This window comes from Halyomorpha halys, unplaced genomic scaffold (genome assembly GCF_000696795.3).
Source record: "Halyomorpha halys isolate HHAL.00 unplaced genomic scaffold, Hhal_1.1 Scaffold1632.1, whole genome shotgun sequence".
Classification (NCBI taxonomy): Eukaryota; Metazoa; Arthropoda; class Insecta; order Hemiptera; family Pentatomidae; genus Halyomorpha; species Halyomorpha halys.
The window spans coordinates 59,456-76,699 of NW_027111599.1; the positions used below are offsets into that span (position 1 = coordinate 59,456).

General features: G+C 30.6%; 3 protein-coding genes across 3 annotated transcripts; 2 read left to right on the top strand and 1 right to left on the bottom strand.

Annotated features, from left to right (window-relative positions):
- Nucleotides 1-326: 326 nt before the first annotated feature.
- On the top strand, nt 327-6,869 carry Osi20 (DUF1676 domain-containing protein Osi20). The gene is made up of 4 exons (XM_014435633.2): nt 327-660; nt 4,029-4,198; nt 6,000-6,230; nt 6,511-6,869. Exons 1-3 carry the CDS (start codon nt 327-329, stop codon nt 6,228-6,230), a joined length of 735 nt encoding a protein of 244 aa, XP_014291119.1. The 3' UTR covers nt 6,511-6,869.
- Nucleotides 6,870-8,541: 1,672 nt separating this feature from the next.
- Uxt (Uxt prefoldin-like subunit) lies at nt 8,542-9,472 on the top strand. The gene is made up of 2 exons (XM_024363382.1): nt 8,542-9,102; nt 9,177-9,472. Exon 1 carries the CDS (start codon nt 8,659-8,661, stop codon nt 9,097-9,099), a length of 441 nt encoding a protein of 146 aa, XP_024219150.1. The 5' UTR covers nt 8,542-8,658; the 3' UTR covers nt 9,100-9,102; nt 9,177-9,472.
- A 4,567-nt stretch (nt 9,473-14,039) lies between these two features.
- On the bottom strand, nt 14,040-16,838 carry LOC106690267 (uncharacterized). Its single transcript, XM_014435629.2, has one exon. The coding sequence runs from the start codon at nt 16,671-16,673 to the stop codon at nt 15,867-15,869; it is 807 nt and encodes a 268-aa protein (XP_014291115.1). The 5' UTR covers nt 16,674-16,838; the 3' UTR covers nt 14,040-15,866.
- Nucleotides 16,839-17,244: the final 406 nt, after the last annotated feature.

Sequence of the window (17,244 nt, forward strand, 5' to 3'; positions counted from 1 at the left end):
TTTGACTAGAGTATGCAGTGTAATTAGTAATTAGTTTTTTCCCCACCTTTACAAAAATTGTTGATCATATTATAATAATTAATGACACTTTTAACTAAATGAGCATAGATGTTTATCAGGTAAAGGTATAAGTGTAACACGATACTCTACATTTGGTTACGTTTTAATAGAATCAATAAATGAGCCATATATAAATATAATTATGTAATTCATAATCCAGATGGACGACCAATGGGAGGAGGGATCGAGAGTGGGCGTGGCCTTGGGCTGGAAGGGGGAGATATATATCCAACTGATTGGACAGCGGCAAACTCAGACCCACAGTGATGGCGATCCCTCGACTTCTCTTGTTGACGACAGCGGTGGCCCTCGCCTCCGCCAGCTTGGACTCGATGCTGGCAGACAGCTTGGACGAGTGCATCGGATCCAAGGCGGGCACCGAGGCCTGCCTGAGGGGGCGAGTCCTCGACTACCTTGGGGCCCCCCGGTCCGGAGGGGAGTCTGTCCTCGCGGAGAGGATCCTCCAGATCTTGAAGAACCACGACCTCAGGCTCCAGTTACCGGAAGCTCTTCAGAGCGCGACTCTCGTCTTCAAGCCCGGCCGTGGCCTCGACTTCGACATCGAGTTGCCCCACGAAAATGACGTCACCCCAAGAGCAGGTACGATAAATGAAAGTGTTTATCGATATATAGTACCGCGAACTATAACAATTCCTGGAGAAAAAAAAAATTGAATCGTGTATTTTAGAAAGAGTATAAGCACCAATAAAATTGTTTGAGTAATTAAAAATAACTCTCTCCACATTAAAATTTGAATGCCAAAAAAAAAATATTTTTTTAATGATTCATAAAAACTGTCTTAATACAATTAGAATCTGAAAATTCAAAACAGTAAAATGTATTCTATGATGAAAAAAAATAATCTGAAAATCTGCTTTAAATAATTTTTTTTTTCAGAATTATAAATTATCCCTAGAAAATCTATTTATATTAAATTAAACTAGTTTGTATCGACATCAGTAATTAGATACTCAATCTTTCTTCACGATATCATACTTTTTTATTAGATTTAATATATCGATTAAAGGAGTTTGGGGGCCCTATGAATCGTGTGGCATTGGACCCTTAGTATAAAGATGGCACTGATTCGACTTTTATAAAATAATCGATTCAATTCTTTCATCAAATCTAGTTTAGAAAACTGTATAAAACTTTCATTGTCTTATCAATTGAAGATATAATATGAAGGAGTTATGTGACATTTTCCAAAAATAGGGCTTTTTACTCTGCATATCTTTTTTTTTCATATTGTATATTTTTTAAAATCATTACTGTTGTTAATAATCAAATTTTCCAGTTCAATTCACTTTTTCTCAAATTCATACCGTTCGTAACCTAATACCTTTATGTTAACCTCTTCCAAGGTAGGCTTAAATTAAGTGAGGTTATGCTATTGGGCCTCTCCCGAGATTACAGAATTTATTTTCAAAACGAATTTCAGTTTTAAAGAAAAAAAGACTATAAATCATTATTTTATTCATTGAGTATTACAATGATGATAAACAATTAACAAAAATATTTTAAACATTTACAAGAGGCTTTTGGGATTATGGGGCCAACTAGATCGTGGGACAGAGATAAAAATGGGAAAAATCCGTATCCCACAATTTTTACTTTGAGTTCAAATTAATCCTTGTTCGTTTCAAAACAGCAACTTTCTTTATTACACTCGATGGAAATACTACTCCTTACTATGTATCTAAATGAAAATTATTTAGTTATATATAATAAGTATTATTTCAAATGAAGGCAAGAAGGCGTAGGTTTTATGGACTTATGCAAAGGATGGCCGAGGCGAGATTGAACAAGAAGATTTTCAGTAAGATTATGGGATATAAATTCAATCAAGGATACACGGTACAAATCAAACAGAAAACAAAGAGGCTTGCAATTACACAGGATTTGTGTGAAGATAGAACAGAGCACCGGAAATTCTTGAAACATACGATGCTTGTGAAGGACGGTTCCCGTCTAGGACGACGTGGACAGAAGAAAGGAAGAAGTCCTCGAGCAGAGATGGGCAGAGAGGAAGAAATTGATAAAGAAATCTGAGTCATAGTTCAATAATAAGTATTATATCATAGTTACTCTATGAAAATTCAATATATCCAATTTTCGAAAATTATTTTTAAAAAGTAATTACAGAAACATTTCACATTCAGATTAACTAAATTATATTGATAATTTTTATTTGTAAAATTTATTTGACAGAAAATAACTTAAGAAAAAAATTGAATATTTTCAAAAACCTTACCGCACCTGCGCCCACCAATTTGATGGTCCGTTTCTGGTAAGAATAAATCTTTCATATACAACCCTATTTTATCTATGATCATTTATGAGAAATTATTCTCGCTCGTTTCAGAACAGACATTACTAAATTATTCACAATTCTCGTATTAATTTTCCAAATAAACCGAGATTGACTGACTCAAGTTTCAAAAGTTTTCCAAAATGTAATTTTATACTTCTTGTTAAAAAGGTATGACACAAATATAAAAGTTTAATTAAATTTATATCCTGTTCTGAAGCATTTATGTAATGCAAAATTGTGACAGAATAAATGTAGAAAATATCAAATTGGAGAAAGTTAGTCCCGGTGGCGGTCAATAAAGGTATCAAAAAAGTAACAAAAATCTATTTATTGTTAATTAACGTTTCGCCCCAGTTTGCAGGGCTTTCTGAGACGTTTAGTTGGCAACAGAACGTCACTCTTATCAGCCCTGACGAAGCCCTGAAAAGTGGGGCGAAACGTTAATTAACAATAAATAGTTTTCTTTTATTATTTTGATAGCTTTATTGACCGCCACCCGGATTATCTTCCTATAATCTACTTCATTCGGTCAACTATCTTCTGCCAATGGAAAATTTTATGAATGATTTTAAAGAGTTAGTCACCCTATCAACTGAAAGGCTCAAATATAGGCATGTTAAGTTAAATTTAAAATCATTCCACTAAGAAACTTTTTAACTGAATGGCAAAACGGAACAACCTAATGCGCATGCGTTTGCCAGTTGAACGTCAAACTCGTGATTTATGTTTGCGTTTTTCTTCACTCTTTATCACCTTCTACGACTTTATACGTTGGATATTAATTTTTCTCAAATCTTGGACATTCCAACGGTATATTATACGTCTATATTAATACTCTTATTTCCGTAAATTTCCGCACCCGGATTGAGATATGAGACAACTCTCCCTGCCTTCCACCCTACCTGTAAAGTTGATATAGAGGTTCAAGAGATTTCAATGGGATATTGTTTTTCTAATACAATAATAACTTTGGTGAAAAATATATGATAAACAATAACGCGTTACACAGACACATTTAACATGTTTTGGGACTTTTTGTCATTAATGGCTAATATACCTTTTGCAACTTCAAGGTACATGATCCCAATTGTTTTTTCAATCAATTTTTAAATAAAAGATTGATAAACAACTGCAAATTAAGTTTTAAAACCTTTTTCCATTTTTGTAAGTTTTGTTAAACTCGCCCATTTTTTATATAAATGAAGTTTAAGTTCAAAATTCTACTAATTTTTTTAAGATTTTTTATTTGTCGACTTATTGAAATAGTGTTTAATAATTATATTTTATGCACTGTCTTCAACATAAAAACTTCACTTTTCTGCAGAATTTAAAGTTTTTATTTTATGTTTATGTTTAATTTAAACTGTCTTTAGTAAAGAACGCATACACATGTTTATATAGTAAAGTAAGTTGTTATTTTGATATTTGTTATAATTTTCAATAAATATATCCAGAGAATTCAGTGACATCATGTCTATTTTTTTATATTTGTGTAAGATTAATAGAGTTTTGTGATAGAAAACTTATTTCCCTATTATAAGGATTTAGGGAGTCACCTGCATTGCAGTGAATGGATGAGAGATCCTAGAGAATATTTAGTTCTTCCACGTGTTACTTGATTACAAATTATATACTAATATATCTTTCATTTCAGGACGAGACATGATGAAGCAGAAGATGCTGTTCCCATTGCTCATGCTGATCAAGTTGAAGCTGAAGGCTTTGACTCCGATCATGCTGGCATTTGTCGGCCTCAAGGCGACCAAAGCTCTCATCCTCTCCAAGATCGCCATCATCCTAGTCGTTGGTTTCCTCATTGTTCAGGTCTGTATTACTAAAGGCAAGGGAGTAATGGCTGTTGAGGTTTGAATTCTTTAATACCCACATTAAAAGATCTATAAAAAAATATAAATTCCGTCAATCGTCTGATCAAAAATACTATTATATTCGAAATAATATTACACCTAGATAGAGAAGTAATGTGATACAAATCAACAAATAATATGGTTTAGTTAATAACTTCAGCATTTAAGAAATTTCATCCAAAGAGAAAATAAAATAGAAAACTGATAGGAAAGTTTTCGAAAGTTATTGCCTATGCAACTTGGGAGCCGATCTATTATTGGCATCGATTCAATTTCACTCAGCGAACGAGTTAAGAATAGAGAACGGTGTTGTTATCACATGAATCCACGATATTTATTTTATTTTATACCAGACATGGTTACCTTACATGGTTGATATAACCGTTATAATATATATATTTTTTTCAATTGTCCTCTAATAGTGAAAAGAAACAAGTTAATTTGAAAATGGGACGAGAGAATAAAATAGAAAAAAAATAAATAAAAAATAATAATGAATAAATAAAATGAGTAATAACAAAAAGTAAAATTGAGATAGTGTGACTATGAATTAGTTTTATATTTATTAAAATATTTATAAAAGAATGTCCTGCAGCAGTCAGGGCTTCAGTCTTCGGGTTGAGGTTGGGTTTCCCAGGTTGTAGGTCACTGCTCCTTTAACTGTAGGCAACTGGGAGTGGAACTTCATGAACCGTTTTTTGATATAATCCTCTATTGACTCCATCTGTAATTCGTGATGCAATTGGCTATTTCTTATGAACCAAGGAGCATTAACTGCGATTCTTAGGACTTTATTTTGAAAATATTATAGTTTCTTTTCTTTTCGTGAACACTTTAAAGTCCACGTATATATGAAGTTCAGGGGGGCTCCAACGGGATTTTCTGGGCAGCTAGTTTTTTACCTTGTAGTCTTTACAAGATAATGAAATCTCCAACAGCTTCATCACACCAGCTTTGCTCCACCTCAGTTGTTCCTAGTTTTCTCTCTTAGTTTTTCCCCCAATTACTTTATTAGAGTTTACCAACGTCCAAAACCCCCCCAAAAAAGAAAACCAAGTACATCTACAAGCAACTAACTTGTCGAAACGGACAGACAAAATGGTGTGGTGATCGGCAAGTAAGTAGCGTGACGTCATTCTCAATTTAGCAGACCTATTAACAGAATCTCAACCATGTTAAATATTATATCGTTTTAGCATGCCAAAAATAAGGAAATATTTCTCCTTTTAACATGTTAAACGAAAGGTAATGAATACCCTTGTTATAGGAAGGTTTTTTGGTTCTAAAGGATTGAAATTTCAAGGCACCAGAAAGGTATTAGAATAAACCGAACTTTGCAAGGATCGTACCTGAAACGAATTTTTTTTCTAGGGAAGCTAACGGTCTGCATGTAAAGGTAACCTTTAGTAAGGTCTTTCTTTAAAACATTCACTAGTACTTACTTCATCCTATCAAATGTTAGTATACAAAGATCGTCCCTAGCTCAGGATGTCATCAAGTTTCATTTAAAGAACAGATTTGTATTATGTATAGAGTAGATATAATAGCAGCTTCTTAAGTTAAAACTTAATATATGTTTCTGTGAATAATCATAAATGCACAACATTATTTTTATTCATGGTTAGTCATTATTAAGAATCCGATCTTTTTTTAACTTTCTTTTAACCTTACTCGTCACTTTAATTGTATTAACAATCCGCAGTTAGGTTAACCTTACTTTAATCTTCAAGCATAAATCCATTTTCCTTCTGCATTAACAGATATGCCAGAAACTCGGAATGGCTAAGATGTCCTTGACTCCTGCCGCCATGCCCACAATGGACCCTACTCCTCCACCACCAGTCTATGGCCCTCCGACAACACAAAGCAGCTACGACCCCAACAGCTGGGAGCCCGCACCAGGTCCCTACGCCAGGATTTACGACTCGGCCCAACAGATGGCATATTCCGGATATACGACGCAACCAGCCAACAAGTACAAGAAAATCTAGGTAACATCATTTTATTTCAATCCATTACTTTTAATTGACTCATACAAGAGAATCCAAACATTAGCATTCTAGAAACGTATTTAAGCCCTGTAGGATAGATGTATGATGATCTATTTCCACTAATTCCTCTTGATACCTTGTCTTGGATCTAGTTATTTCAATTTTGTTTTTGTTTTTGTAGGAGTTAAAATTTTATAAAAAATATTAGATTTATATATAAATGTTAAAAATTATATCTAATTTCTAAATTAATGGTACTAATTCTCTAATTCATTTTCAGGTTACCAATGAACGAAACTCCGGCTTGATACCAAAGAAACGACCAAACCACCTAAGGACAAAAACGGACTTCTAAGACGATTGACTGGGAATTTTAAACAAACTGAGAAGTAATGCTCATTTTTCATTACGAGTGCTAATATGAAATGAGCAATACGAAAACCAAAAACCACATACCAACTTACGAAATTACATTCTCGCAAATGATGACTATATTTTAACTAACAAACGAATACAGAAAGACTGAAAGGATAGAATTCAGGGGAAAACGCTCAGTTTAATGTAAAAGAAAGAAATTGTAAATATATTTATTAATTTATTGCTTTGTAAAAATAAAAAATGCAACTCTGTTTAAAAAAATATTGTTTTACTTAGTATAGCAACAACCCTCCTAGCTCAGTAATTGTGTTTGTAGTTCAATAATTCATCTGGAAATTGTGTTGATGGTTGGCAAGAAGTATTTGTACACTCTTGTACTGGATGTTGGATTGTTTTGTTTTTCCAATAGAAGAAATTATGTCTTGCGATAGAAAGGAAAATCCTTTGTCTAAAGAAAATGATATAAATGCAAAGAGCTATTTTGAACAATTTACCAGTACCAGTATCGAAAGCATGAGAGTCGGAGATCAGTATGTATTCTAGAGTAGCAATGATCCAAAACAGACATCGACGGAAACTAAGGAATGGTTAATATTATAATGTACATACTTTGACCAAAGTTTGATGAATATCGACAGACATTATCGGGGGACTATTCTCAGCTTAAAACAATTTGAGCCAGACTTTATTAAAATTCTTTTTAATCCCATGGATCGATGTCTACTTATTTTTCAAATTATTACATTTAGCATGAATTATTAAGTAAGCAAAAACAATTGCGGAGTGGTAATGCTTCAAGCCAAGAAATTTTGTTATTATTAATTTTTAGAAGATTTACATTTCTACATAAGTATATGGATTTGTTTCACCTTGTCGAGGTGGTTGTGTTTTATCGGAATCCAATAGATATGTTAGGTACACTTGACCAGAAGGCCTCGAAAATGCGTGTTCAATGTAAGTAAGATTGTTGATTAGGAGATGAATAGATAGGATGAGACTTACGGGGTAATAGCCGTAATATCTCTAAGGATGGTAACTTCGTCCTACCGGATACCTACCTGTAGGTACAAAGGAGGTCGGGTAGCTAGCCGCCGGGTCCTAGGTAATGAAAACAGGAGGTGACAAACAGGGAACTAGCGTAAAATGACTCTTCATATCAAAAAACAAGGTAGAAAGAATATACTGAAAATCTTATTTACTGTCCTAAGAAGGTACTGGTACAACACCATCGGTGGGGTATTGATTCTACCATCGATACAAAGGCCGATGAGAGGCACCGCTTATAAGAACTTACTTTTTTTATAATTCATTATATTTGTTTTGTTAAACTTTATTTATTAAATCAACATAATACTATTTACATGTCTATATATAACATTATAAAATTATATACATTTTACTGAATAAATGAACACAATAGATGGCTGGAAAAAACATAGGTGTTTTAGTAGTATAATATAGTAGTGTTTTTAGGCCCCAGGTAGACCGAATTGAAGCTTTTTGTTCTGGCGGTGATCATACTATCCTGATAGATAGCATCACTACAACCTTTTAGTAATATATTTTAATTTTGTGAAGCTAGAGGAAGTTTTATTTCCTTCTATCAACTGGTTTTATAAAATTTGGTATATTTTTTAATATTTGTTTAGTCATAGTTTCGTGAAGAAATACTTAATAGTAGTCTAATAGATTTTTAACTTTTTTAACTAGTCTGATAGATTTGTAAACAAACATTTCGAGGAAATAAAGTCAAATAGTCGCATAAAAGTGGATAGATAAAAATATGGGAAATATTCATTATGGATTAATTGTTGAGTCTTACTAACTAGGGAGTATTAAATACTAACTCTAGATAATGGCATACAGAGTGCACTACACAAAGTTTGAATGACTTCTATGTTACCTCTAGTGTTAGCTCTTTGTCACCAACAATAGTACTCTTCTATGTTTTGTGTACCTTATTTTTGAAACTGACCAGTGACGATTCTGTGGTGTAGTAGTTTATTTAAGTTGTTTATTCCTATTTATTACACTATTAGATTGTTTTGAGATGGAAAATCCTAATATTGCTATAAAGGAAAAAGTTCTACAGTACGAAACATTTTTAAATGACGTTTTAAAAGAAGACCTTAGAAAAATTCATGTGAAGCTTGACCAGTTACAAAGTGAATTGTTCGAGTACATTCAGTTAAAGAACTACATAGAAACGGTTAAAAGTAACAAACTAAATGAGGCTACTCTAAACACACAAGTTGATATTGGCTGCAATATATTTTTACAAGCTAAAGTTGAAGATCCAGAACATATTTTAGTAGCTGTAGGTTTAGGATATTATGTTGATCTACCATTAGATAAAGCTTTAAGTTTAGTTAATAAAAAAATTAAATTTATTGAGGATGAAACAGTGTTTTTCAAAAAGAAGAGTGCAGTTACAAAAAGTCATATAAAAATGGTGTTATTGGGTCTGATGGAGATTCAGAATCTTAAATAACAGGTACTGTAGTGAATTACAATTTTCATCATTGTATGGAATCTAGTGCATGTAAAGATTTTTTATTATTACACTAGATTTGTTCGAAGAGAGACAAGTGACAATGCTTTCCTGATGGCTGGAAAACTAAGCAAATGCAGTTTAGAGGCGTCATCAGATTTAAACACTATTTAATAAGTGTGGAATGAGCTGTGGAAACGCACAATGTTCAACTGTACTGATATCTTTTCAGTAATAAAATAGCCCTCAAGACCTTCGAAATCTCCAAGTATAGTGTCATAACTAGTGTAAGCCATTGTTAAATGAGAGAGGAGAAGACCACTTATTTAATTTACTATTTTGTACAAAATTAAATAAAATTTATTTTAACTTATTTTTTATTTATTTCTAATATGATTCCTATATTTAGTTAGTAATTTATTGAAAAATTCTACGAATATTTATTTACTCACATTTCGTTGAAAACTATTTAGGTTTCTCTCTTTATCTTTACTTATGGTATTTATGTGGAGAACTAAATTTTAATTAGAGCAGAATTTGTTTTCAAAAAAGTCTTATTATTCAAATATCAATATTATCAAATCAATTTAAGCAAAATTAGAAACCTTTGTTTACAATAGCGTATGTACTACAATGTCTCATTATGAGATATTCTATTAATTGTTAACTACAGCTAGTTAACAATTAATCAGATTTTATAGGAATATTGTAGAATTGTTTTATTACAAAACGACATGTATCAATTAATGCCTTTAAAAGATTCAGGAATTATTTACAATTTAACAGATCTTTCACATTCAAGTAATTTACAGATTAGTCGTGTGTCCAGCTGAAAGTATATTTTAGAATGCATTAGCCAATATTTCACTTCTGTATTCTCTAATTTTATGAAAACTCAAAATAATAGCATCTGAAATTCTGAAAGGTTCAATTCTGATACCACCAACCATTGTCTTTAGTGGACCTCGTCAAAACTTAAATCTGAATGTATATCGTACAGTATCAATGGCATTTCTGTGTTGAGATCAGAAAATGTAAGGGACTTGGGCATTTGATTCCATTCAGATTAAAATTTGATGAACATATCAGTTTCATCAAATATCAATTTTTAAAATGCATGTTTTATTATAAGGTAGTTATAAAGGTTATTATAAGGTTTAGTAAAGACTTTCACAGCATTACTATTGCAAAATATTTATATTCTACTATTACAACTTTATCACCCTTATCTTTAATTTTCTCATATGTGTTGTCACTATTAACCATATCAAAAATGCTCGGCATAGAATTTTATTATTTCTTAACTGGAAATTAAATTTTATTAATGTTAATTATCTGGTTTTGTTGCAAAACTGAATTTGAAATCTTTTGAAACTCGCAGAGCAATCGCCTGATATTCTCTTACTGATTGTTAAATCTTAAAATTAAATGCCCAGAACTTTTAAAACATTAATTTTAGTACCTTGGTTGATAATATGAAACATTCAAAGGATTTTTATTTATTTATTATAATCCAAGGCTATCCGTAGAGATGGTGAAGTTTGTTTATGAATACTGACTGTGTATTAACATTTGTAATACCATTATAGGTGTACTAGAATATACTAGCTAATATCTTAGCAATGTTTAATATCTATATAAATATAAGAAAATTTATTTGTGTACACTGACATGGGAGCAGGTGGTACTGTAAAGTACTGTGCCCCTGACTCTTCATTGCTTATAGCGGTACAGATTTAAGTTTTAACAGTAAGTGACATTAATTGATGTCATAAAGATGTAAATAAATGAAATTAGTCATATATATTCGTACATATTTGTTTTCTTTAGGTAATCAAATATTTCTGGAATGTGAAGCCCATTATCGTTTAATTAAGTTGAAAAAATATGGTAATCTAGTGTCAATCAAATTCCTGCAGTCTGTCAGTAAATGTTTAATAGTTAGTGGTACGTTATACTTTCTAGATGTTCCTGATCTGTCCAATTCATAGTATAGTCAGTTTTTGTGCTGTCTGCAGCTTTAGATTAATGTGTTCTATGGAAGCACTGTCCAAGTTGCCTGCAATTTATTTTATATTTATATTATCATCAGAGGACAAAGGCAATCAGATGGCAGTATTAATGATGCATTTTTACAATTGCCCAGGACGTCATTGTGTCATGGAATCCAGATGAACAAAACTGAAGTCAGTCTAATTTAGCTTGAAGATTATTTTAAATCTGAGTACTGGGATGGGATGTGTTGTATATACATTTTTCAATAATGATAATAAACTCATAGAATCTGTGGGTAGTAAGATATTATTTTTATTTGTCCCATAATAGGCTTTTCATAATCCTAGGTAAGTTGTCAGTTCTACGGTAAATGAATTGTTTTGGAAGGAGGACTTGTTTGGACTATGAAGTCTTTGCTGCATCTTCAACACCACTAACACTTTCAGAACCTTCAATGAGAGATGTAAATTTAAATAAGAGAATGTCTTGTATATTTATCCATCAATTCATAAAAATATTGTCTTTTGACGCTACTGTGTCTTGAATGGTGATAAAATTTGTAATATATATATATTGATATTAAGAAAGTACCATGGTAAGAGTTTTAAGTATGAGTTAGGAATAATTTTGGTATTATGACTTTAAGGTTTTTGATCGAAAGTTCAACCTGTACATTAAAAGGTTTAGATAATCTCTTTTTAGTTAAATATTTTTGAATTGATCTTAGCTATTTGTTTTAGTCGCCTGTACTCCACTAGTGGTTCTCCAACTTTTACACATAAGCTGTCTATCGGACTTGTTCTGTAGGAACCCATTGTTAAACCAATATCGGAATGGTCCAATAATTTTAGTACTGTGGGTGAGGGGGAGGAATATGCTGTGCTTAAATGCTCCTTTTGCTAAAAATAATTATAACTATTATTCTGCTATTAATAGAATTCAAAGAAAGCAATGTTGATCGTGATATTTTTATGATTATCAACTTATAATCTTTAATTACTGTGAAGTTAATTTTTCTGTAGCACAAGTATTTTAAATTAATTTATTTTTTTCTTATTTTTAATATTTTATTTATAATTTCATATATATTTCTTGAGTTTTTTGTTTTAAATTATTTGTATGTTTTAAAGTTATTTTATGGTTTAAAGAAAATTAGTTATTTAACTTATGGTTGTATTTAATTTTGTTTTAGCTTAATCTTCCCATTAGCTACTTGCATTCAATAAGTTCTCTTTTATTATATTAGGACTTTAGAATTGTTGTTATATTAAATAAGTACCTACTTTTTCACCAAACCACTTTCTTCAGCTGTCGCATCTTTCTTTGGGTCAAATATTTAGCATAGTAATTTATTTTCAGACCTAAAAGCGTTCTTTGTTGATCATGAGTTATTTTATATATTTGTTTTTAAGACTAGGTGTTTTTATTTTCTCATTCATGCTTCTTAGGAATTTATTTAAACCTGAATTATTTCAACATCAAATTTACTTTAATTGATACTTTGAGTATCAATTAAAATATAAAGAGGTCTTGATGTTATAAATTCATAACTCAATGTTATGATTACATAAATTTGAGAACATTATAGGTGAGATTTTAGGCGTCACCTTGGCAACCTCGTAAATGCAGCAGTACCTGTTTGATGCTTGGCTGGGTAGGTTAATTTTAATTTTGTAGAGGCCCCACAGGATGAAAACTCTGGGAGATAACCCACAGAATAACTTCTCTGCTCCTAAACCTCCCTTGCTCAAAAATGGCCAGGAAGGATATAAACAATTATACAAAAAAAAATTATTACATAACTTCATTGTTATGTTTATACACAAGAGAGAGAGAAATACTTTATTCATATATGCTGCCTAAATACATTAGGTTGCTATCTCACACAGCATACTTATCAATCCGTAATCGGACATATTTACATTACATATTCATGGTATAATCATAAAAAAAGATATACAATAATAGGATATAATAAACAATTTTTTTCACAACTACAGTTTCCTTTTACAATCCATTTCGGTCTGTACAACCAATACAAATGTTTCACTCACTCCCATTTTTCCCTCTCATTTCTGCTTAATTATTCAATTCACCCTATCAACAAATTCGCTCTCCGGAATTCACCCTCCTAGATCCTCTTCAGTGACCCGCTAAAAAAATTCAATATAAGACGGTAATGTGAGATCAGACCATCATTCATAGTCACAGCAGTATATCAGTCTATCAAGAACAAACAACTAGATGCGTTTTACAAGAAAAAGAATAAAATAAAGATTAAGGGGTAAATATAATAAAAGAAAAAAAAAAACCCGGTTACAGGAAATACTTGAATGGATAAATACGTTTTAAAAAAAAAAAAAAAACACAAAAAAAACAGTATTAATAAAATAAAATGATTTAATGAATAAATACGTTAAAACACACACATAGAGAGGTCAACATATTAAAATGAATAAATAAAACAAAGAACAATCTCCGAGCTAATTCCCATGCAGGTGATGGTGTATGATCCCCAGGGAGTCCAAAATAATATTTTCCGCCAAGATCGCAATATCCCCAATGCTAACACCTAGGCCTTCTAAGAAGCTCCTTGTTCTATCTGGTATTGTTCCACGAGATCCAAACCAGAGGCCTCTCACGGCTCTATAATATTATATTCCCTTTAATAGAATATTCCCTTTAAAAAAAAAAAAGTTGAATTTATTATTGAAAAAACTGAACATAATAATAAGATATTTTAATCTTATATTTGGACAGAGTGCTGTACATATCATTTAATAGTAATTGCAAGAATAAAAATATTTAAATGTTTTATCAAAAGTTGATCAATTGGATCACATTATACAGAAAAGAACCAAACCACATTGTTACTGGAATGAGAAAAATGGTTTAAGGTTAAATATTTTATTTATAAATAAATACAAAAATTCCCTAATTTATAAATTAATGCAAAAGTAGTGTTTATAATATCAATTTTAAAGAACATAGATCCTTTAACTTCTATTATATTGGTCAACATTTCAAGCATCAGCTAAGTATCAAAAGCTAAATTTATAATTTTTAAATACTGGAAATTCACTGATTGAATAATATAAATGGAATATAGTCCGGGAATGGTCAAATAAAACTCAAATAGTAATAAATGTTTTAAATAGTTATTACTATTTGAATTTTATTTGACCGCACACAAACCATATTCCATTTATATAATTTTTAAATGTTGTATGGGAATCATCAAACACTTCTTAACTTTTCCCAAAATTACAAGGAGTAATATTCTTCAACTTTTTAAGTTGTAATAGTCATAATAATAATGCTCTCATCAGTAGTTTTAATCTTCTCGGTTTAAAAACTTAAAAAAATTACAAAAAAAACAAGGATGCAATTATAAAATTTTGTGAATTTACTTTATTTTCTTAGTGGGCACCCAAATGGATTTACTAGATGTTTATAAATTGAAATACTTATTATAATTCTTCCCTTGACGAATTTTTAAGTATAATTATGCTGAATCATGAATATCTAAGAGCATTTTTGAATCCACTAACACAATAAAGTAAATTTCATAAAGTTTATAGTGGCATCATTATTCTTCCAGATCAGTGATATATACTTACTGACCAACAGCATACTTATTACAGTGCTTCTATTTCACTTAAAAATGATCCCTCAAAAATTTGGAGATTTTACTCATTTGTAGTATTCAGGTTTTGAAGTCAGTTCATGAATAGTACAAGTACAGGAGTGAAAGGCTGAATTTTTTGTACATGATAGAAATACTAATTTATTTTATTACAATACATAAGGAATATTTATTTAGGAAGATCATTAAGTTAACTATAATTAATTAATTGCAGGAAGATGATCTTAGAACTGATCAAGAAAGGTACTCATAATTACAGAAAAATCATTATATAGCATTAACTCCTATTTTGTAAATTTTAGGGTGAGGAACATTTTTTTGTGGTCTAATTTATACATAAGTTAATTCAGACAGGACTAAAAATATGTTAGGTGTAAAAAAAGATTATAATTTATTATTATTATTTTTTTTTTTAATTCTACAAAATATTGACAAATTGAAGTGAAAACCTAAAGTCAATATAGTTTAATTTTTTATAACTAAATTTCAACATAGTTTAATCTTACAAACCTTATAGTTGACAAAAAGTATACCAAGATTCTGTATATATATAATGTAATTACATTAATTTAAGGCAATGTTAATCCCGATAATAGATTGACATAAAGATATATAGCTAACACTTAGATAATTAACATTATTGTAAGATGTTACTTCATTGATATCACTTCCCTATTCATTTTTTGTAAAAAATTAAATTTCATATTATTTTCAAATGATTTTTTGGCCACTAAATTAGAACAAAATATAGTTTTTCCTCAATAAAATTAATTCAACTTTGATTTTTTCATCAATAATATTAAAAAATAAGTCAGTAACAATCCAAATTTTAAAAAATACACATATTTCACAATATAATCATTTTTTACAGCATATGAAAATAACTTCACATATATAAATATTGTTATTAATCATAAGTACGTAGTTTAAGAAATAATCTATTATGTTTTTAAAAAGGAGACTACATATTAAGAAAATGCAGTAATTACAAATATTGTAATATTACATATTTCATTTATATCATAACTATAATTTATGAATAACAAAAAATTAACGAATAAACAATGTACCAACAATTTAAACAAATAATACATTCAAAATTCAATTATAGTATAAAGTTATGCACTCAAAATTTTTGGCACATAATAAAACCAAAAGCTGACCTTCCCTCTACTTTTTGGTCCTTAAATCCCTTGAGATTAAACTTCGGTTGATACCAGCAACTCTCGGAGTCTTCCACATTCTGAAAAGAATTTTCACTACTGGTTTCTGTTAAGCTGATAACACTCGGACACACACAACTACTATTGTCCGGCTGTTTCATTTTAATATGTAACTGTTTAATATTGGGGATCCTGAAATTTTCTTTAAGCAAAAAACCACCACTTTTAGGTGGCACAGAATCAGTTGTCTTGAATAGCAAATAAACATTCATAGGAAACAAATTTTCTGACAGATAATTATAAAATTTCTCTGAATTAAACAAGTCTTTAAAGACACATAACAGGTTATTCTGTAATGAATTTCTCTTATTGCACTTACAGTCTTGTAGAACTGGTATTTCAATGCGGAATATTTTTTTCGGCATTATGATTGTAGCACCAATCATTATAACTATCTCCTTTAGATTATTACTTTCGATGAATTCCTGCTCCAAATTCTTAAATGTTTCTTCAAAACTATTGTAATTTATTAGAATTCTATTTACAAATTGTTCCAATAACATATTCCTATATGAGTTACTAGGAAGAAGTCCATATTCACTGTTAGGATTTAAACACCATTTTCCACCTTTGATATATTGTTGTAAAAAATCATAATTTACTGGTATTTGTCGCGTATTATACAAGATATGCTGTATAATTTTGATAACCAATTTAGAACACAAGCTAGGTGTGAGAGTATCAGTAACTTCTATTTTAAGTTCATACATTTTATATACAAGAAAAATATCAAATAAACAAAATATTCAATAAAATAAGCAGATATCAAAAGACATTACAAGTCAATTTCAAGGAAAAGTTCATTGTGGGTAACAAAACAATCAAAAGCGTATGATAATGTTTACTATAAAAAACTGACTTTTTGAACTCCGGTGCCCACTAGCAAGATCTAGTGGCGGGTAGGCGAACTGTTCCCCTTCTAGGTATAATCCAAAGAGATAATCAAATAGATTGTAGGAAGATAGTCAAGTTGGCGGCCATTAAAGGTATCAAAATAGTAAAAGAAAACTATTGTTAACCATCAATTCGCCCCTTTCGTAAGCGCTGACAGATTGAAACATAGATGTCAACTGACGGTTTGACATCTGTTTAGATCTGTCGGCCCTGCAAAGTGGGGCGAAATGTTGGTTAACAATAAATAGTTTTCTTTTACTATTTTGGTTCGTTTATTAACCGCAACCCGGACTATCTTCTCACAATCTGCTTCATACAGTCAACTACGTTCTTCCAAAATAATAAAATAATTTTATAAGTAAAATGTTATTTTCTCTAGGCCTATAA